This window comes from Aspergillus tubingensis (assembly GCF_013340325.1).
Source record: "Aspergillus tubingensis WU-2223L DNA, scaffold_8, whole genome shotgun sequence".
NCBI classification, from domain to species: domain Eukaryota; kingdom Fungi; phylum Ascomycota; class Eurotiomycetes; order Eurotiales; family Aspergillaceae; genus Aspergillus; species Aspergillus tubingensis.
The window spans coordinates 4,253,563-4,271,909 of NW_023336282.1; the positions used below are offsets into that span (position 1 = coordinate 4,253,563).

At 49.7% G+C, this 18,347-nt stretch overlaps 6 protein-coding genes across 6 annotated transcripts; 4 read left to right on the forward strand and 2 right to left on the reverse strand.

Annotated features, from left to right (window-relative positions):
* Nucleotides 1-166: 166 nt before the first annotated feature.
* AtWU_07705 (uncharacterized protein) lies at nucleotides 167-1,101 on the forward strand (the record flags this gene model as incomplete). Its single annotated transcript, XM_035502814.1, has 2 exons — nucleotides 167-222; nucleotides 288-1,101. The coding sequence occupies 2 exons, from the start codon at nucleotides 167-169 to the stop codon at nucleotides 1,099-1,101; spliced, it is 870 nt and encodes a 289-aa protein (XP_035358707.1).
* A 319-nt stretch (nucleotides 1,102-1,420) lies between these two features.
* On the reverse strand, nucleotides 1,421-2,820 carry AtWU_07706 (phosphatidylinositol-3,5-bisphosphate binding protein HSV2; the record flags this gene model as incomplete). Its single annotated transcript, XM_035502815.1, has 5 exons — nucleotides 1,421-1,951; nucleotides 2,016-2,372; nucleotides 2,428-2,525; nucleotides 2,594-2,632; nucleotides 2,712-2,820. The coding sequence occupies 5 exons, from the start codon at nucleotides 2,818-2,820 to the stop codon at nucleotides 1,421-1,423; spliced, it is 1,134 nt and encodes a 377-aa protein (XP_035358708.1).
* A 1,552-nt stretch (nucleotides 2,821-4,372) lies between these two features.
* Nucleotides 4,373-5,929, forward strand: aspA (putative septin AspA; the record flags this gene model as incomplete). Its single annotated transcript, XM_035502816.1, has 6 exons — nucleotides 4,373-4,387; nucleotides 4,567-4,642; nucleotides 4,708-4,824; nucleotides 4,884-4,971; nucleotides 5,030-5,632; nucleotides 5,695-5,929. The coding sequence occupies 6 exons, from the start codon at nucleotides 4,373-4,375 to the stop codon at nucleotides 5,927-5,929; spliced, it is 1,134 nt and encodes a 377-aa protein (XP_035358709.1).
* A 1,771-nt stretch (nucleotides 5,930-7,700) lies between these two features.
* Nucleotides 7,701-10,966, forward strand: AtWU_07708 (HET domain-containing protein; the record flags this gene model as incomplete). Its single annotated transcript, XM_035502817.1, has 2 exons — nucleotides 7,701-8,273; nucleotides 8,333-10,966. 2 exons carry the CDS (start codon nucleotides 7,701-7,703, stop codon nucleotides 10,964-10,966), a joined length of 3,207 nt encoding a protein of 1,068 aa, XP_035358710.1.
* A 1,054-nt stretch (nucleotides 10,967-12,020) lies between these two features.
* On the reverse strand, nucleotides 12,021-15,798 carry rom2 (putative Rho guanyl nucleotide exchange factor (Rom2); the record flags this gene model as incomplete). Its single annotated transcript, XM_035502818.1, has 4 exons — nucleotides 12,021-12,098; nucleotides 12,152-12,583; nucleotides 12,640-13,070; nucleotides 13,140-15,798. 4 exons carry the CDS (start codon nucleotides 15,796-15,798, stop codon nucleotides 12,021-12,023), a joined length of 3,600 nt encoding a protein of 1,199 aa, XP_035358711.1.
* A 1,107-nt stretch (nucleotides 15,799-16,905) lies between these two features.
* AtWU_07710 (V-type proton ATPase proteolipid subunit) lies at nucleotides 16,906-17,839 on the forward strand (the record flags this gene model as incomplete). Its single annotated transcript, XM_035502819.1, has 8 exons — nucleotides 16,906-16,953; nucleotides 17,030-17,047; nucleotides 17,107-17,119; nucleotides 17,189-17,271; nucleotides 17,340-17,452; nucleotides 17,516-17,600; nucleotides 17,661-17,746; nucleotides 17,797-17,839. The coding sequence occupies 8 exons, from the start codon at nucleotides 16,906-16,908 to the stop codon at nucleotides 17,837-17,839; spliced, it is 489 nt and encodes a 162-aa protein (XP_035358712.1).
* Nucleotides 17,840-18,347: the final 508 nt, after the last annotated feature.

Consider the following 18,347-nt stretch of genomic DNA (forward strand, 5'->3'; position numbering starts at 1 on the left):
GCCAGCCCGTGATGAGCTGAACCCGCCAGCTTTTCTGCTGCTTCCAGTCCCTCCTTCTCAGCCACTCACTTTCTTGCTTCGCCGGCGCAATTCAGCTGTGCTCTTATTTGACCTTTTTGTTTCCCGAGGAGATTATAGACTCGCTTCTGCGACTCTCTATTCCATAATGAATAATATCCGCCAAATTCAAGCGCTCAACAAGCGCGAGCTTGAAAATGCCATGTATGTCACGCTTATTTGCAGCTTAACCTATTGGTTTCTTTGCTAACCATTGTGGACTACCTTAGATCCCCGGAAGCTTCCTGGCACGCCGACTACAGAGACACCGCTTACATCTACATCGGTGGACTACCATACGATTTATCCGAGGGTGATATTATAACCATCTTTTCGCAATACGGCGAGCCAGTGCACATCAATTTGGTCCGCGACAAAGAGACCGGAAAGAGTCGAGGCTTTTGCTTTCTGAAATACGAGGATCAACGCAGTACAGATCTCGCTGTCGACAATCTTGGTGGGGCAACAGTTCTGGGAAGAGTGCTGCGTGTGGACCACGTGAGGTATAAGCGGCGCGATGACGAGGAGGAAACAGACAATGTCGCAAAGCTCATGGGTGATACGGCCAACAAGGATAATGATGAGAGAGATACAGATGATGAGCGGAGAAGACGAAGGAAGAGAAGGGGAAGTGAATCAAGGGAAGAGGAGCCTGCGAGACGGCCTCTGCTCAAGGAGGAGATCGAGCTACAGGAACTTATTAAGAACCACGACGAGGAAGATCCAATGAAGGAATTCCTTATCGAAGAGAAGAAGGAGGAAGTCGCACTCGCTTTGGAAAAGATGCGCAGCAGCGAGAGATCATCTCGGAGACGTGACAGCCGTGAGAGATCAAGCCGCCATCACCGTTCTCACCGCCGGAGACACGACGACGACCGAGATTCGGAGAGAAGACGCAGAGATCGGTCGCCCAGAAGGGACGAGCGATCTCATAGAGCGAGGTCTCCTTCTAGAAGGGAGAGGTCCGACAGAGACAGGTCGCCGGTCGCGTCGCGATCCCCCGACTCCCGACGCTACAGAGATAGGCATGATCGACACCGTTAAATGTCTGGAAAAGCTATCTAGATATTAAATATGCTAATGAGGACTAAGTCGTCTAACTGATCCTGGGAAAAAGCCATCCAATAAAAGATCTCCAGGATCTTTGTGGCTGAATGCTGCAGTCCGCGCCTGTTCTTGAAATGCAAGTCTGCTGTTTCATCATCCTGCGCCGGCTCATGCGATATCGTGTCCATCTCAAAATCAATGCTGTGGCATGGGCGCATGCATACGGATCTTGCCTGCATCTGGAACAGCTACTACCTTGGTGCAAAACGACTAAGTAGTGCTGCGAACAATCACTCTTTATCCCGCCGACAGAATTTCAGCTGCCTCCCAAATATCTTTTCCAGCCCTCTCTCAGGCAATACCGCTTTCCATCGTCCCCTTCGCGCAGAACGAACTTCTCCCATCGACCATCCCTGCCGGCGCCGATAACAAGAATGGTCCTATCGTCGCGCCAACCTATGACGCCTTTCGACGGGCTCCCGTATGAGTTACCCAGTGGCGGGACATAATGCGAGCCGGGTGGTGCTTCCTCCCCCATTTCAAAGTGGGCGCTTGCGAATGAATACACGTCAGAGAATACCCTTGGCAATAGTGGAATTTTTCCGAGAATGCCCCATTTCTGGTTTGTTTGTTCTTCGGTCGGGGAAGCTGCAGCTGGAGTACGGTTCGTCGGTAGTCGGGGATGCGGAAGGTCGAACACGTGCAGGGTAGACTTATCCGAAGTTACAGCCAGTAGAAGATTCGAGGGCGAAATGGCAAGAGAGAATATCACCGCATGATCAACACCGCGTCGTAGCTCGGCCATTTTGGTGCAGTTAGCTGTAGAAAAGACCCGGACCAAAGTGCCCTAGATAGAATGCGCCTGGTCAGTAGTCTGCGTCGCATCCATAATAGTAGGGGTAGGGGCGTACCGCTTCACTCGCCGTCGCCAACACTTCGCCATCGGGACTCAATGTCATCGCGCGCAATGGCGTGCTGTGTGCAGGGATGATGCTGACATTCCCCGTCTCAAGCTCCACCAGTTGGACCTGGCCCGGGGACCGACCTGGAAAAGCGAGCACCTGCTGCCCTAGACAAGCCAGCCCCAGTGGGTTATCCGTTGTCTCAAAATATGAAAGCTTCTGCGGAGGGTTCGAGAAGGCAAAGATGTGGATGCTATTGAGGAGGGCGACAACGATGCGCGACTTGGACAGTCGGACGCCCAGGACCGAGGTGCGGAACTCCAGCGTAATTACTGCTTTCTGTCTTGCGTCATCCCAAATGACCAACTGCGACCGCTGTGTGAGCATAAGCTGCGCAAGATAGATACAGATGTCTGCGCACCTTATTTTGTGGGAACTTTGGCTGTCTCCCTCCGCCAACGATAGCTAGGTAGTTCGTCTGGCCAAGCATCTTGACTACCCCAATGCCGGCATTGAAATCTAGATGGAGCGAACGGCATTAGTGACACGGAGCTGGAGGATGGTGGGGCTGAAGCTATCAAGTATACCTCTTGATACTCTGAGCTCACATGGGTCGGTATTGAAGACTGCATCGAGATCATATTGTTCTTAGCTTGGATATCCCGGAAGGGAATCTATTGCAGGAAGGGCATGGTTAGGACCTACCACAGAAGCCGGTGTCCAACCCAACTGCGAAGCAGGAGGTATCATTGTTGAATGTAGCAGAGAGTGAGAGTGGCCCCACAGACTCATCGATAACTTGTCGGGTGTTCATTCTGGCCACCAGGGAAAGAGGCCATCAGAGCTATGGATGGTAGAAAGGTAGACAGGAAACTAGAAGATCGACAGCGGTCGCTGACCTCACCCGAGCATCAGTAACGTAGATAAGGCCCGGGGGTCCGCTTTTGGCTGGGGGATGCCGGAAGGGCAGCGGATGCCGGGCCAATAGACTGTCTGCGCAGCGTGGTGATGTTGTTCAACGGAGATCAATGCACATCATCTCACACCCAAAGAGACGCCGAAGAAGAACTTCTTCATATACTTCGGCAAAGATGATCGAGGAGAAGAAAAAGAAAAGCATGTACTGACAAGGGCGTGATTCGAACCCGCGCGGTTAGTCTACCGTTTTGCGGTTAGGAATATTCCGTAGTCAATAATCATGTCTCGGAGCCATTGTTTCAGGCCTGAGGCCTAAAATTCCAAGCTGTATGGTATTTGGGTAATTGCTTACCGCTACGGCGGCCCGCAGCGACCCACGGCGGCGGTGGAAACGCCTTCTGCTGCCCCCGACCCCTGAGAAGAACTGGGGAGAGCACAGAGGCTAGTAGCCAGACATTGCAGCAACAACCACTTATGCTTTCATTCAGTTGACTTGTCGCGCTGTACCTCAGAGAACAGGTTACCGGATAATATGTGAGTTGGACTAAAGGAACAAATTCCCTATTGAGTCATAGCACTGGCCGCTGAGTGGAGACCTGAAGTGTGTTTACTCTCAGTGAAAAGACAATAATTGATGATCAAGGCGTCCCCAGATTGGACAGGTATTATAATGAGTGTTGAAAGAGTACGCAGGTAGGGAGATACCCAAAGACAAGGTCTGGGCATACTAGATGGGAATCATACTGTGTACATTGAAATCGGCAGCTATCTACCTAAGCAATTGAACAAAGCGTTCGTAAGCATGTACCTTAAGTTGCTTAGTAGGGGGATAACTACTAGACTCCATTTACTCCATACAGGAACCGTGCCTGGGAGCCCGCTATCCATGGGAGAGTAACTGAATTGTTTAGAAAAGTGGGAGTGGTACGACCAGTAAGGTATCGATGTATCATCGGTTACATGAGATACCAATATTACCAGCGACCGATCAATCTGGAGAAAGAAAGAGGGCGATGATTGGACCGTTAGGGACTGCAGGGTGAAAGGGGGCAGTTGTGACCGTTCCAGAGCGGTAAGAAATTGTTACGAACAGGAAAACGGGAGGGAGGAAATCCCCCCCTTAGAGAGAGTCTAGCAAATCCCCTAACTGCCAGATCAGTAGCAAGCGCCAGCCAAACGGCTCTTTAGTCCCTCCAGCTTGCCCAGAGAGTGTCCGCCCGTCGTCGAACCTCAGGGGAGCAACGCAGCCATTCCACATCCCATCCCATCCACTCCTCCATCTAATTCATTCAACCTTCATTCCACCTCTCTTGTTTCCCCCCCCATTCCTTTCCTTTGGCTCAAACCACCTTCGTCCTTGTCTCTGCCACTCGCTTTCTCCCTCTATTTTCTTCAATCTCTTCTTCTCTCTTCTTTAATTTCCTCCATTCCTCCCCTTTTAATTCACCATGTCGTTCAACGCGGTATGTTACTTCCTTCCCCTTTCTGGCCTTGTTGCTCTGAAGCCTATCCATGCTCCTTCCCCCTCCCATCCAACCCACCCTGTCCATTGTCCCTGAAACCGTCGTTTTCTTTTCATTATCTGTCTTCAGGCTCTTGGCCAGAGATTTGTCCACGATTAATTTCTTGCTCTAATTCCCAGATGAAGCTCCGTCGCAAGAAGAATGTCAAGAAGGGTATCCAGTTCTGTCTGATGGTCTGTGGTGCCAGCGGAACCGGTATGTGCTGCATCATACAAACCAACTTCGATTGCAGAATTGACCGAATCCCCCCCTTTCGATAGGACGTACCACCTTCGTCAACACTCTTTGTGGAAAGAAGGTCCTAGAAGGCAAGGACTGCGACGACCCGGCCAACGCTCACATTGAGGAGGGTGTCCGCATCAAGCCAGTCACAGTTGGTAAGTCACCGCCATCTGGACCACCAGCATACACGCCACTAATGAGATCTCGGGAAAAGAGCTGGAATTGGACGACGAAGGCACCCGCATTTCCCTCACCATCGTTGATACCCCCGGTTTCGGAGACCAGATTGACAACGAAGCAAGGCACGTTGAACTTGGCCGCCTTCCAAACGCCCCCTACGAATACTGACCGTCCCAACAGCTTCGGCGAAATCGTTGGATACCTTGAGCGCCAATACGATGACATTCTTGCGGAGGAATCCCGAATCAAGCGTAACCCCCGTTTCAGGGACAACCGTGTTCACGTCCTGCTTTACTTCATCACACCGACCGGCCATGGACTGCGTGAGCTGGACATCGAATTGATGAAGCGCCTTTCTCCCCGTGTCAACGTCATCCCCGTCATCGGCAAGGCCGACTCTCTCACCCCTGCCGAATTGGCCGAATCCAAGAAGCTTATCATGGAGGATATTGAGCACTACCGCATTCCCGTGTACAACTTCCCTTACGATATCGAGGAGGACGACGAGGACACCGTGGAGGAGAATGCTGAGCTTCGTGGTCTGATGCCGTTTGCCATTGTTGGCTCTGAGGACTTTGTTGAGATTGACGGCAAGAAGGTGCGGGCCAGGCAATATCCTTGGGGTGTCGTGGACGTTGAGAACCCCCGTCACTCGGACTTCTTGGCCATCCGCAGCGCTCTTCTTCACAGCCATCTCGCAGACCTTAAGGAAATTACCCACGATTTCCTCTACGAAAACTACCGTACTGAGAAGCTCAGCAAGAGTGTGGATGGTGCTACGCCGTACGTATACCCGCTTGCCATCGTTACGGTCCGCTGGAACGAAAACTAACTTATAGCCACAGTACACAAGACTCTTCGATGAACCCAGAAGATCTAGCATCCCAGTCCGTTAGACTGAAGGAGGAGCAGCTTCGTCGCGAGGAGGAGAAGCTCCGCGAGATCGAACTCAAGGTGCAGCGCGAGATCGCTGAGAAGCGCCAGGAACTGTTGGCTCGTGAGAGTCAGCTGAGGGAGATCGAGGCTCGCATGGCGCGTGAAGCAAGCCAGAGTCAGATTGATAGCATCAGCGATGCTTGAGCTCTTCCTGAACCTGTTCCCCGGAGGGAGACGGATCTTGCATGTTGACCCCGGACGCCGTTTGTGCCTATGTAATGAGAGTCGTGGCACGGCAGTTGTGACTGTCGACGGGGGAAAGATTAGTCGACCGTTTATTCACGTTAATAGCTTCTTATCCGAGAGGAGAGGGGAAAATGCAACGTTCCGTTTATCTTGACGACTGGCAGCATTCCCCTTTGTTCACTCAGAGGGTTGCGGACAAGAGGTGATGGAATCCTGCTGCTGCTCTGCTCTTTCCCTCTCCCAAATTTTGGCTTCTTCCCATGTCTTCTTTAATCTGGTCGAAAGATCTCCGAACTGTTTCGCACTGCCCATGTTGCGAAGCTTGGGGTCAGAGATAGCATCTTTTTAATTTGCTGACAGTTGTCGCTGAACCTGCATAACCTCCTTCTCATTGCCCATCCCTTTTTTATTTTTTTTTCCCATTTCTGCTTTTGTCGATGAAACCTGTCCCAATCTCAAGCAGCGCAGCAAGATTCCCTCTTTTGTCGTTTCATATTCCTTGTGCTCGTGGTTCATGTCTTAATCTTATCATCATATGTCTTAGTTGAATAGTAGTATATGAGGACAAAAGACCCGAAGTTTTTCCCGGTATGTAAACTCATATGGCATGATGGTAAGAAAATGCTCCGTCTATCTGGATTTAACGAACCCGGGGCATTTGGAAGGATTATGATGTCTCTGGGTTGTCCCCGGTCGTATTATATTCGGTCCAAGCAGCACCATCGAAATCAAGCCTTCACTCCTTTCCAATTAGTTGGCTGCATAGTAGATTGACGATGATATTATTACTAGGTGCGTCTTCCGGCTGTAAGTCCTCGAACCTAGTAACCAGTAGGATGATGCGTCAATTTGACTACCATTTTCAGTTACGGGTTAGCAACTTCAGAATATATAGCGGTGATGGGAGGTATAACTACTACTATGTAATAAGTATTGTTCATGTACTATGCAAAGGCTACACTTTGTCTAGCTGGAGCTCCAGTTATCATACTAATAGTAGTAATTGTACTAGACTGCTAGTTTTCACAGTATATCATGATGCTCAGAAATACTATTGTTCATGAATTGCTAAGGTATGTAGTGGTAAGCACTAACAAACCATGGGCTGTAGATTGTTAGGTAAACTCTACCACAAATGATCACAAGAGTGCCAGATTCTGATTCCATGTTACAAGAGTAATCATCATTTTCTGTAGTTAAAGGGTGGTATAATCGTAAGCCAAAATTTAGGGGAACAGATACAGAATGGTTGGTCTTGATATACTAAAAGGGGAGAGGTATGAGAGGCTGTGAGTGATTTCATATACTAGTATCATCGATCTTATCCAAGATGCGAATGAATCCTCTATAGTCGAAATGCTCACTTACTAGTTGGAGTCTCTGATCACGATGCCCATAGTAGTAGTAGTACTGGGCAAATCCGGTACTAGAAATGTACCTGTCCAGTAGGAACTAGTAATATTGCTGGCATAAGTAGATTGCCCTCAGTGTACCCCGCCATTCAGCCGCACCAACTCAGCGCCATGCACCTTCCATCTTTGAGTTGGCGCGCCTGTTGCTTATTACTACCTTGAAAAAGCTCATCCCCAAGAGTTCATCTCCATTCTCTTCCTCCATACTACTGGTAAGGCGCTGGGACGTCTTTCCCAATTTGCTCTTCAGATAGACGCGATGTATGGTTTTTCTTAAGATCTTCACTGAACATCGCATGAGAGACTTGGATCGCACCATGTCTCCAGAACCGGAACGCAACTCTGGTCTGACAGGACCTACCTTTACCTACACAGAGGTCCCATTAGAGTCCCCGAATTCAACGACTCGCATGATACGCCTTCTACCGAATAAAAACAAAGATGCAGAAATTGAATGCGAACTCTTCAACTATGACTTGACGTCAGGCGGCGGCGCGGATTCGCACCTCTACGAGGCACTTTCCTACGTATGGGGAAGTAACACGAGATCTCGAACCATCAAATTGAACAGCTGTGCCTTCCCCGTAACGGAGAACCTCTATCTTGCGCTGTCCCGTCTCCGGAATCGGCAGCTTGAGAGAATACTGTGGGTTGATGCTATATGCATTGATCAGAGTAACCGGGATGAGAAAGCCAAGCAGATCCCACTGATGAGGGAAATTTACGCACAAGCTCAACATGTCATTGTTTGGCTTGGAGAGGCTTATGAAGATGGCGATAAAGCCCTTGATGGACTCCGGTGTCTGGCAGAAGGACAGGATATAGATATTGAGGGGTGTCGAAAATTATGTGTGATTTTGTTTCAAAGAGCTTGGTTTCGCCGTATCTGGGTAATAATACTTCTCCCACGTTCAACTATCAGAGGAGTGTCAACTGATAACCATAGTAGGTACTTCAGGAAGTTGGTGTCGCAAGATCCATTTATATCATGTGTGGCTCTGTTAAAATAAACGGACATGCCTTGGGCGAAGGCCTTAAGAAAATAGGCCTTCCTTCAAAGTATCAAGAGAAGATAGGCCCAGTCGCTTTTCTTATCAAGGGGGCACTTCTCCGGCCAAACTATGAGCCTGGGTCACGAGGAACTCTCACTATTGGGGAGCTCGTTGGCATGTACTGCTACCACGATGCTACCGAGCAGCATGATAAAATCTATGCACTTCTAGGTTTAAGTGCTGATACCATGACACCCGCTTTAATGCCAAACTATGCCCTCCCCTGGAATACGGTGTTCAACCAAGTTACCAATCACATGTTCCCAGGCTGTTCTGTTGAAACATGGCCTGGATCAGATATAGCCATTATCAGAGGTGTGGGCTGGGTTCTTGGTCATATTTGGTCTGTACGACACGTATCAAACTTCGGCCAGCAAAAGGTCAAGGTGTACTTGAATGATACAGCCCGGTCAATCGGGTATGAGAACGACTGGGAAGCTGATTGGGAACTTCAAACTTTTGCACAGTCCCTCAGTCCTGGTGATATCGTTTTCCTTCTGCAAGGGGCTTTGAGGCCAAGTATCATTAGGCTTTGCAAAGATCATTTCAGAATAATTACACCTGCGGCAACCCTTTGCAAAAAGCGCCCTAGGAAGTCTCCAGAAGGAACACCTCAGGGATGGCATACTTCTGGTGGATCCTGTAATGTTCTTTTGGTATGGCGACATCCTCTGAAAAATGATGCTGGGTCTAAGAATTGGCCTGAAACAGAGCTCCCCGATATGGTTCCGGCGTATCAACAACAGTCCTTGGAGGCGGGATATAGACGAAACAATATTACCCAAATCATGGCAGGCGTTGCCATGGGAGCATTGGCCGTGAAGAAGTCAGAAGATGATGATGTAGCGCGCTTGCTCGTTTTGAGTGGTACAGATGTTTCAATTGTTTCAGAACTGACTGAGGCTTCTGTAAAGGATATTCGAGGCTCTCCTGACAAGACCTTGCAAAATTTCTTTCTAAGTGAGCAAGACGATCTATCAATCTCTCGGGAGATGGTCAAAGCAGTGGCAGAGAATGATGGACCATGTGGCTATATAATCATGGAACTCCTTTTCCAGCTCCACGGGGCCAATCTTCCCATCTCTGAAGGAGTAGTCGAGGCAGCATCAAGAAACTCTGGAAAGTATGGACATCAGATTATGATGGCTATCTATCGCCACCGTGGAAAGTTCTTCCCGATTTCCGAAGCGGTGGTCAAGGCAGCAGCAGGGAATACTGGAAAACAGGGAACCAAGATATTGAAGGTCCTCTTCCGAGCACAAGGGGAAGCCCTTCCAGTCTCTGAAGAAGCGATCAAAGTGGCAACAGGAAACAAAACCTGTGGACTTGAGACTTTTGAACATACTATCAAGCATCGAGGCAAAAATGTTCTGTTATCTGAAGATGTGTACAAGACAGCAATAGCGAATCGTGCCTGGGGTTATGAAAATATAAAATTTCTCTCTGACTATTTGGAGGGAAAAGTTCCAATTTCCGAGGAACTAGTCAGGGCAGCGGCAGGAAATCACCTGGCATATAATATTCTGGAAATACTCCTTCAGCACGGCGAGGGAAGTCCTCCTATCACTGAGGATGTGGTTAAGGCAGCAGCGGAAAATCATTCTGGGTATAAGTTCCTGAAAAGACTCTTTCAACACGGAGAAAAAGGCCCTCCAATCTCCGAAGAAGTGGTTAAGGCAGCCGCAGGAAATACACATGGAGCTCAAATCCTGAAATTACTCTTGCAGCATGCAGAGGAAAGCCTTCGAATCTCTGAGGATGTGGCTAAGGCAGCAGCTGGGAATAGAATATCTGGGAGGATTATGCTGGATATGCTCTTCCGACGAGAAGGGGACAGGCTTCCAGTGACTGAGGAAGTGGTCAAGGCAGCAGCAGGGACTTGGGGAGCAGATGGACTCATGAGATTGCTCTTTAAGCGTAGAGGGGAAAGCCTTCCAACCTCCGACTATGTGGTAAAGGCAGCAGCAGGTAATGGGATATATGGACACAGAGCTATGGTGTTTCTTTTCCAGCAAAAAGGAGACAAACTTCCAGTGACTGAAGAAGTGGTCAAGGCAGCAGCAGGAAATGAAACGACCGGAGCTTCTATCATGAAATTGCTCTTTGAACAGAAAGGGGAAGGTCTTCCAATGACCGAAGAAGTGGCCAAGACAGCAGCAAGGAATAAGTATTCGGGAAGTGATGTCTTGGAATGCCTCCTGCAACACAAAGGGAGAAGCGGACTTCCAGTGACAGAGGAAGTGGTCAAGATAGCAGTAGGGAATGATAGATGTGGAGATAGAATGATGGAATCTCTCGTGCAACACAAAGGGGACAGTTGTCTTCCAGTGACCGAGGAAGTACTTAGAGCAGCAGCGGAGAATACCAGATGCGGAGCAAGGATTCTGGAGATTTTGGAGCAGGAAAGAAGCCTTCAGACGACGGTTACTGAGAGTGCAGAAAGTGCAGAAAGCCCAGAAAGTCCAGAATCTGCAGAAAAAGCGGAAAGTGTAGAGGGTTCAGACAGTTTAGAAAGTGTCGAAGATGCATGAGGTTTGGAAAGTCCAGGAAGCTCGGAAAGTTCGCTGTCATCGGATGAATTGGACGAAGAAGATTGAATTGAAATATTAGTATAATAATCTACAAATACTACTCATTGGAGCCTGCAGTGGCCGTAATGGTAGAAAGTCATCAGATAGACCCTGCTTTTTGGAAAATAATGATAAATGACCCTTTATTCGGTTGATAACCAGAGATAGAGACTCTGGAGACGTCCAGCATGAAGGCTCTCACAGCTTAAAACCAATCACGCTGTAAATATCTGCATGCATAGAGGCGATTGAACCGTATAGACGATGTGTCTACTCACTTCGGGATTGCTTCCAAGGAGGTAGGAAGCCTTACTACAACCAAGATAAGATGTAGTATTATCTACTTGACTGCTCTGCATACGAGCACGAACATAGTATACATAGGAATGAAAGCCATGTATACAAACTACTCAAAACACAGATGCCCCGCTGAGTGTTTTCGAATTCCGCCATTCTCTAGGGATCATGTGGATGGACATTGGGTATAAGAGTAATAATATCTATGGAGGGAAGCATATACTGGTATTGGATTGCTCAGTCAAAGTGGGCCATGTGATCGGGTCACCTAAGGGCTAGGAATAACTCAGGTGACAGTGTAGAGCGTAGTAGGTGACTAGGTAGTGACCCCGTGATGGGTGAAGTGGCATTCCAGGCTCGAGCCATGACTAGTTAGAATCTATAGTCGCAGTCTAACAAGCAAGTGGATAATAGTGATTGGATAAGCATGTGGTATGGATGCGCTTCATTGTACAAAGATAATTTGATCAAGCTGACCTGATACAGACAGATCGAAGTGACAACATGGAGGTATTATAAAAAGGAGATCCTCGGTTCAGCTCAATAAGTCAAAGTGGCCGCAAAGGTCAGCGAAAACTGAGCTTCAAAAGAAAAAAGGATGCAGTGGATATATGCGCTTTGCGACCATCATAGGGCCATTCTAAAGTGCAGTCAAAGGCAGTCAATGTGCATGAGTTATTTCTCGTATTCCCCTCTCTTTCTTCTTATTTCAGCGGGCCTAGTGTTGCGGCTTGTTCCAGAAATCCAAGCTGGCTACCACGTCCTCGCCCGATTCATCTTCGTAGGCATACAGAATCTGGACGGTGGTTAGTGCTGCAGGTAGACATCACGTGATTCAGAGCGACTTACCTCTCGCGTGGAAGAATGCAACATGCGGATGTTCTTTCCGGTCATGATATGAACCAATTCACTCGTCTCAATGTGTCGAATCTCAATGAAGTTTGGTTCGAAAGCAAGAATGTAAGGATAAGAGAGGGCAAAAGCGTTAGGGTTGCCTTCCCATGAAATCTTCCAATCCGGGCGTGCGCGCCAACCATTGCGGTTGACAAAGAAAGAAAAGTCGCTGTAATTGAGCAGGAACTCTCCATTCATACGCTCGATATGGATCGGCTTGACGTTCTCTTTGCGTGCAACGAAGTCGAGTGAGGTGTCGGCCTGATCCAAGAGTGACTGCGTCTCGGTCGTTTCCAGACTGACAACTTCGAACCCACGTGCACAGCCAACGCAAAGTGTGGAACGGAGGAAATGTATCGACGACGATTCGGCGGGGATGTAAAATTCCTGCCCTGAATGTTAGAAATGCCAACCACGAGGACACAGACAGAAAGTGGACGCACCTTGAAGAGCTTCAGACTATCCTGGCCACTCTGGAACATCTTGCTGACCGCAGACTTCTTCTTGCCTTTAGCCAGATTATCCATGGGTTCGTAAACCTTGATGGTCGTCGACAGAGCCGAAGTCTTAACAGAGCACACCAAATGACGGCCCAGTCCGATACCGGCCTTGAAGAAGTTCGCATGTCCCTGGATCTTCTTGGGTCGCTTTGCGACTGTATTTTGACTTTCACTAATCTCCAAAGCCTCCATTGGGTAAGACGAGAGCGTCTTATTCGACAGGACCAAGAGTAGTTGATACTCTTCCAAAGTGTCCATTTGCGTAACCTGGCTCACGTCAAGAACTCGTCTAGGTCTAGCCGATTTATCCTTAGGCCAACGCTCAGACAAGTAAATGCCGCTGTCTGTACCATACACGAGCTTTCTGCCACCGTCTGCCGAAAAGTCATTAGCCATATAATCCAAAGCTATAATGGTATAATGGGAGCTGAGTAATAACATACCAACTGGAACAAGGCAATTAACCCTGTTGACAGAGGTAAAGAACTTCTCGCAGAGGACAGTTTTATTGTAGAAGTTGCTGTTCCGCTCCCTAAGTTTCCTCTGTTGCTCTTCTACCATTTCGATGAATTTCCTTCTTTGCGTAGGAGAAGTGGCGTATAGAGTCTGCTCATAACCCCCCTTACCAAGATGCCTGAAAGTGATGGGCAGGCCATCTTTAGTCGTGGGCGGATTTGCAGCAGCCTTGTTGGAGAGCAGACTAGAAGAGGGCCTCTTAGCGACACCAACCCTGGGAATCACCTCGTCCATTTGAGCAATGACCAGAAGCTCGAGAGGGATGGGCTTCCGATATACTCGGTACTCCTCCCGCTTGTTCACGATCTTGATTCTCACCAGGAGAACCGCATGATCGAAAAGGTATGCAGTAACTTCAGAACTGTCAGTTGGCGTTTTCTTGAAAGCCATCTTCGTCAGCATTTGACGGTTCTCTTCCGTCAGCTTCAGATCGACATATTCGCCCGGGGGAAACTTCAAAGCTGAATTGAGCTGCACAAGGTTGAAATGGTTCTCAGCCCTTCCACTCTCAGCATTGACGCGAGACAGGAAATCTTTGATGAGCTTGATGGCCTTGGGAATGTCTTGCTTGTCAGGGTTATCGTCCGCCGTGTTCTTGGCAACCTGCTCCAGAAGCAAGGGGTACCTTGCCAGACGAGTGGTTGGCTTGGTCAAGTAACCGTTCAACTCCAGCTTCCGTGACTCTTTGAGACGTTCTGTTTCCTCAACGAATCTCGCAAAAGCCGGGTTTGATGCCTTTTCTTTCTCGAACTCGTACTTTCCGTAGAGCTGGTTTGCACCGTACTTGATGAATGGGTCAAAGCGTGGCACGTGCTGCAAGAAGATATCACCGACTGTCTTGACGACGTGGTTCTCCTTCTGGCGTGCGTTCAGAGCCTCACACAATCCGCCGTTGACCTTCAAGACTTCCAAGCAATTTCCGAATACCGTGCGAATGAACTTCTCCCGTCGGTGCTCAGGGATTGGCGAAAGATTAGCATTGCCTGCGGAACGCAATGGCCTCATCCAGAAGTCTCGTAGATACTCGAGGTCCTTAACGAAGTCACGCTCGGTGTACATGATCTCGAAAATGATCTCCTGACGTTTCTTCTCGCGGTCGTCAATGCCATCAGAAATCTCCTTGGGAACCATGTTAATCCACAATTTCTGGTTATCATTGTCGTCGTCATCACCGTGCAAACTACCCTTGGAGGCAGACGAGCGGAGTCCCGGCTGCGGCTTGAGGTTCAGTCTAGCTTGCTGTTCTAACCTCCTGGGACAAGCAATCGAGTAGCATAAGCTGTCGCGAGTGCAAGTCGGCGAGTAGCATTCAGTCAACAGCGTGAACACTCCATTTACCTCCGAACTGGGCGCTTCCTCTCCCATGGTTTCTTTGAACTGGTAAAGCTCACCGGGAGCATCTCGCAGACGGTGGTCATATGTCACATCGTGGAAGAACTTCTGCGCATCCAAAGCGCGTCCCAAAAGCAGAGCCAGATTGCGATCCATAGTCTTGATGATGTAGGCGATCAGGTCGACCGCCTCCGCACCGGAGAACGCATTCTGATACGACAGTCCGTTCTTTTGCCGTTCAGCGAGCGTAATCCTCTCACGGAAGACATCGGCCACTCTCGAAAGCAGGGCTGGGTAAACTAGCGGCACCTTACTCCGACGGGAATTGCTTTGGACAAGAGTTGTTGTGTTACTGGGTTTCGGAGCAATTTGGCTTTGCATGCTCATAGTACGGTCCGGAACAACAGTGGATGCCATGGACATGGTGCGGGAGTTCATGGAGCCATCGCTAGGGGGACGAGACTTTCCATTAACATCATACGCGTTAATCACATCCGCTGGGTACGAGGAGGCTTCCGGGGGTGGACTAGGGCCGGAAGGCTGTCGCCTGGGAGGAATGACCCGTCCAGTTTGTGTTGTATGAGCGTGGTCGCGGTCAGTGGAGTAAGTGGTCAATGACATGGAACGCTCGTTCTGATTCCTCTCCGGAACCACACGTCCCTGAGGTGTCATGGGGGCGGCGCCTGCATTATAGGGCTGTTGGCGGGAATAGGTTGCAGAGGTATGGTTGAAGCCACTGGATGGTGGCTGATATATCGGTGGCCCTCCCAACCTCGCCATTGACCTTGATCTGTAAGCGTCGGAGTTCAGGGCAGGGTGGGGCACTGGTCGAGCATAACCCTTTGCATCCGGATATTGTGGCCCGTGGTTCGGTCTCGAATCAAGCCTCTGCGGCTGAGGGTAAGCAGAGCGTCCGGGATAGGGTCGTGGAGGATTCTGGGAAGGGTGCTGGGAGGTCATTGTAGCTGCGCTTCCACCGTACGGTTGATAATAACCGTTGGGGGGGCCCGGGGGGTATCCATTCTGCATCTGGCGCGCGGGTGGTGGCGGACCCCTCTGCATTTGCGGATGGGGCACGTGTGAAGACATGGTATGGGCCCGATCTTGGGAGAACTGAGGAGTCTGGGAGGTCATCGTCTGCGAGCGTCCCGGTGCTCCGCCGAAAATCTCGGAGAATGCAGCATCACGTTGAAAAGCGGAGGGATGCCCGTAAGGCCGGTAGTTCCGGCCTTGCTGACCCCCTAAATCGGCCATGATGTGTATGTAGCCCCCTCTTTACTCCTCGCTCTGGGGATATCTCGGTGAAAGGTGGCAAGAAGGTGAATCACACAAGGCGAGAGGAGGGTGAGGTGAAGGTGGGAGAAAGGGAGGGTATCGAATCCGGTCGTAGAGAGCGTGCAGAGCGTCGCGAGGAGATCGTTTCGAATCGTGGAGTAAGGAGAAGGAGGAGAGCGCGGGTGGGAAAAAAGAAAATGAGATACTCCACGGGGCGATAATTTATAAGCGGAATCAAGAGTAAAATAAGACAAGAATAAAATTCGAATAGGAGAAGAAAAGCCTCTACACACAAAAGCCCCCTCGATGTATCATGCCTTTGGGAGGTCCAGTGTTGGTGCGATTTGGAAGTCTGGGGAGGGTGTCGAGACCGCGTGGTGTGTTAACGATCCAAGTGCGCTAGGAGCCTTGAGCGCAACGGCAAGCCAGGGCCCCTGCAAGTTCATAACCTCAGCATGCTCCCTCGGGCGGGATCGGTCGATCAAGACTGGGGGTGGCGTGCCTGGGGAAGAGGGAGAGAAAAGAATCTGAGGGGGTAAGGCCAGGCAAGATGGGTGGGTAGAGGAGGAGGAGGGGGGAAGGAAAGTTGTTTTTAAGGTTATAGAGGGAGAGAGAGTTGAAGGTAGAGAGTGGGGAGAGGGAGGGAGGGCAGTAGTGGATTAGTGGGAGTAAGTAGGCAGGTGTCAGTTATTATGATTGCCAGGGAAGTTGGTGAAGAATGGGACCGGCGGCCGTGTAGGAGAGTCTAGGAGAAGGAAGAGCACGGGGGTTGTTGGGTCGAACAGGCACATGTCACTCCTAACCCGGATAGGCCACTTCTCCTATACGGTGGCCCGGGCGGACTACTTCGGTCAACCTCTCATTCCGCCGACCTGCCAAAGCTATCGTGTTTATCCAGCTGGCTGCTTCCGACTGACGTCTGGAGACGATAGTAATTCGGATTTCTTCTGCTTTGGCCCGGGATTCGTCTCACCTATCCAGGCTCTTGCTTCTCCGCTTCTTTGTTCCTTTCTTTTTCTTCTTCTTCCTCCCCCTTCCTTAGCTCTCACTCCTGATCCTCGTGCTTCCTGGGTGGATTCGGTCATCATGGCGGACAGCGAGTTCTCCCCCAAGTTCGCTCCGTTCTTTTCTTTCGTAAGTTGCTCCCTCACGGTCTTGATTGTGAAAATTTCACGCGACATGCATCGCTTGCTAACTCACCAAAAAACAGGCAGGTATTGCGGCAGCTGTGAGTATCAACTACACGCCACCCGTTCCGATCACCACACGCTAACCACCTCTCCAAAGATGATCTTCGGATGTATGTCGACTCGCAAAGCTGGAGGTATTGATTGAATGTTACGAGAACATACCAGCTCACTTCATCTAGCAATGGGAGCCGCATACGGAACGGCGAAGTCAGGAATTGGTATCTCCGGAGTGGGAACCTTCAGGCCGGACCTGATCATGAAGGTATGTTGGATCTATTCCCGCTTTTTGTCGCGTCTCCCGCATTGTCATGATTGTACTAACCTGTGCAGTCCTTGATTCCCGTTGTCATGTCCGGTATTATCGCAGTTTACGGCCTCGTCATCTCGGTCCTCATCGCCGGTGACATGGATCCTCCCCCGAACAAGCATATGAGCCTTTACACGTACGTTTCCCGATTTCAGCGTCAACTTATCTACAAAATAGTCTGATGATATTGTCTTGGAAGTGGCTTCATGCACCTTGCTGCGGGGTTGTCGGTTGGCCTCGCAGGCGTGGCTGCCGGTTATACTATTGGTGTTGTCGGAGATGCGGTAAGCAGTCATTGCGAGGAGTGTCTGGATGGAAGTGCGCAGGTGCTAATATGGACACAGGGTGTTCGTGCGTACATGCAACAATCTCGTGTTTATGTCGGTATGATTCTTATCTTGATTTTTGGCGAGGTTCTTGGTCTCTACGGGTAAGTACACATCAACTGGAGCAGTCAAGATACCATACTTACACTCATAGATTGATTGTTGGCTTGATTCTCAACTCCAAAAGCTCTGGCTGAGCGGGTTCTGCATGTTGCGCTTGGTGTTCCCGGTTCTTGGCCACTCATGTCCAACATGGACGTATTTTTGTCCCCTATAGGAATACTGCTGTACAGATGAGTGCAGCCAGATTGCGATCAAGAAGCAGCAATTCTGCTTATTGTCTAGGGACCATTCAGTCGGTGGCGCTGGCACTGGTATTGATGCCTTTCGTCCGGGGAGGTCTGGTGTCTTGTACTAGTACATTGCTGGAGTGTTGAAATAGCATATACGTTACTTGAAATGTCATTATATCCCTCTCTATCTTTCTATTCCTGGATTTAGATCCATTTTTTAGTTGAAAAGAAGATCGCAACCGCTGAGCAGCGAGGGGATGGCTGGTGACCGACAGGGGACTCGAACACACAGGCCCGTGGCTGCCCCGCCGGCCGGTAACGTCAGAGTCTCTTCTTTCCCGTAGCGCCGCCGGCTGGATGAGAGCCAGACCGGCCTCATCAAAGCTCTTCCATCCCGCAAAATCCTCTTGCG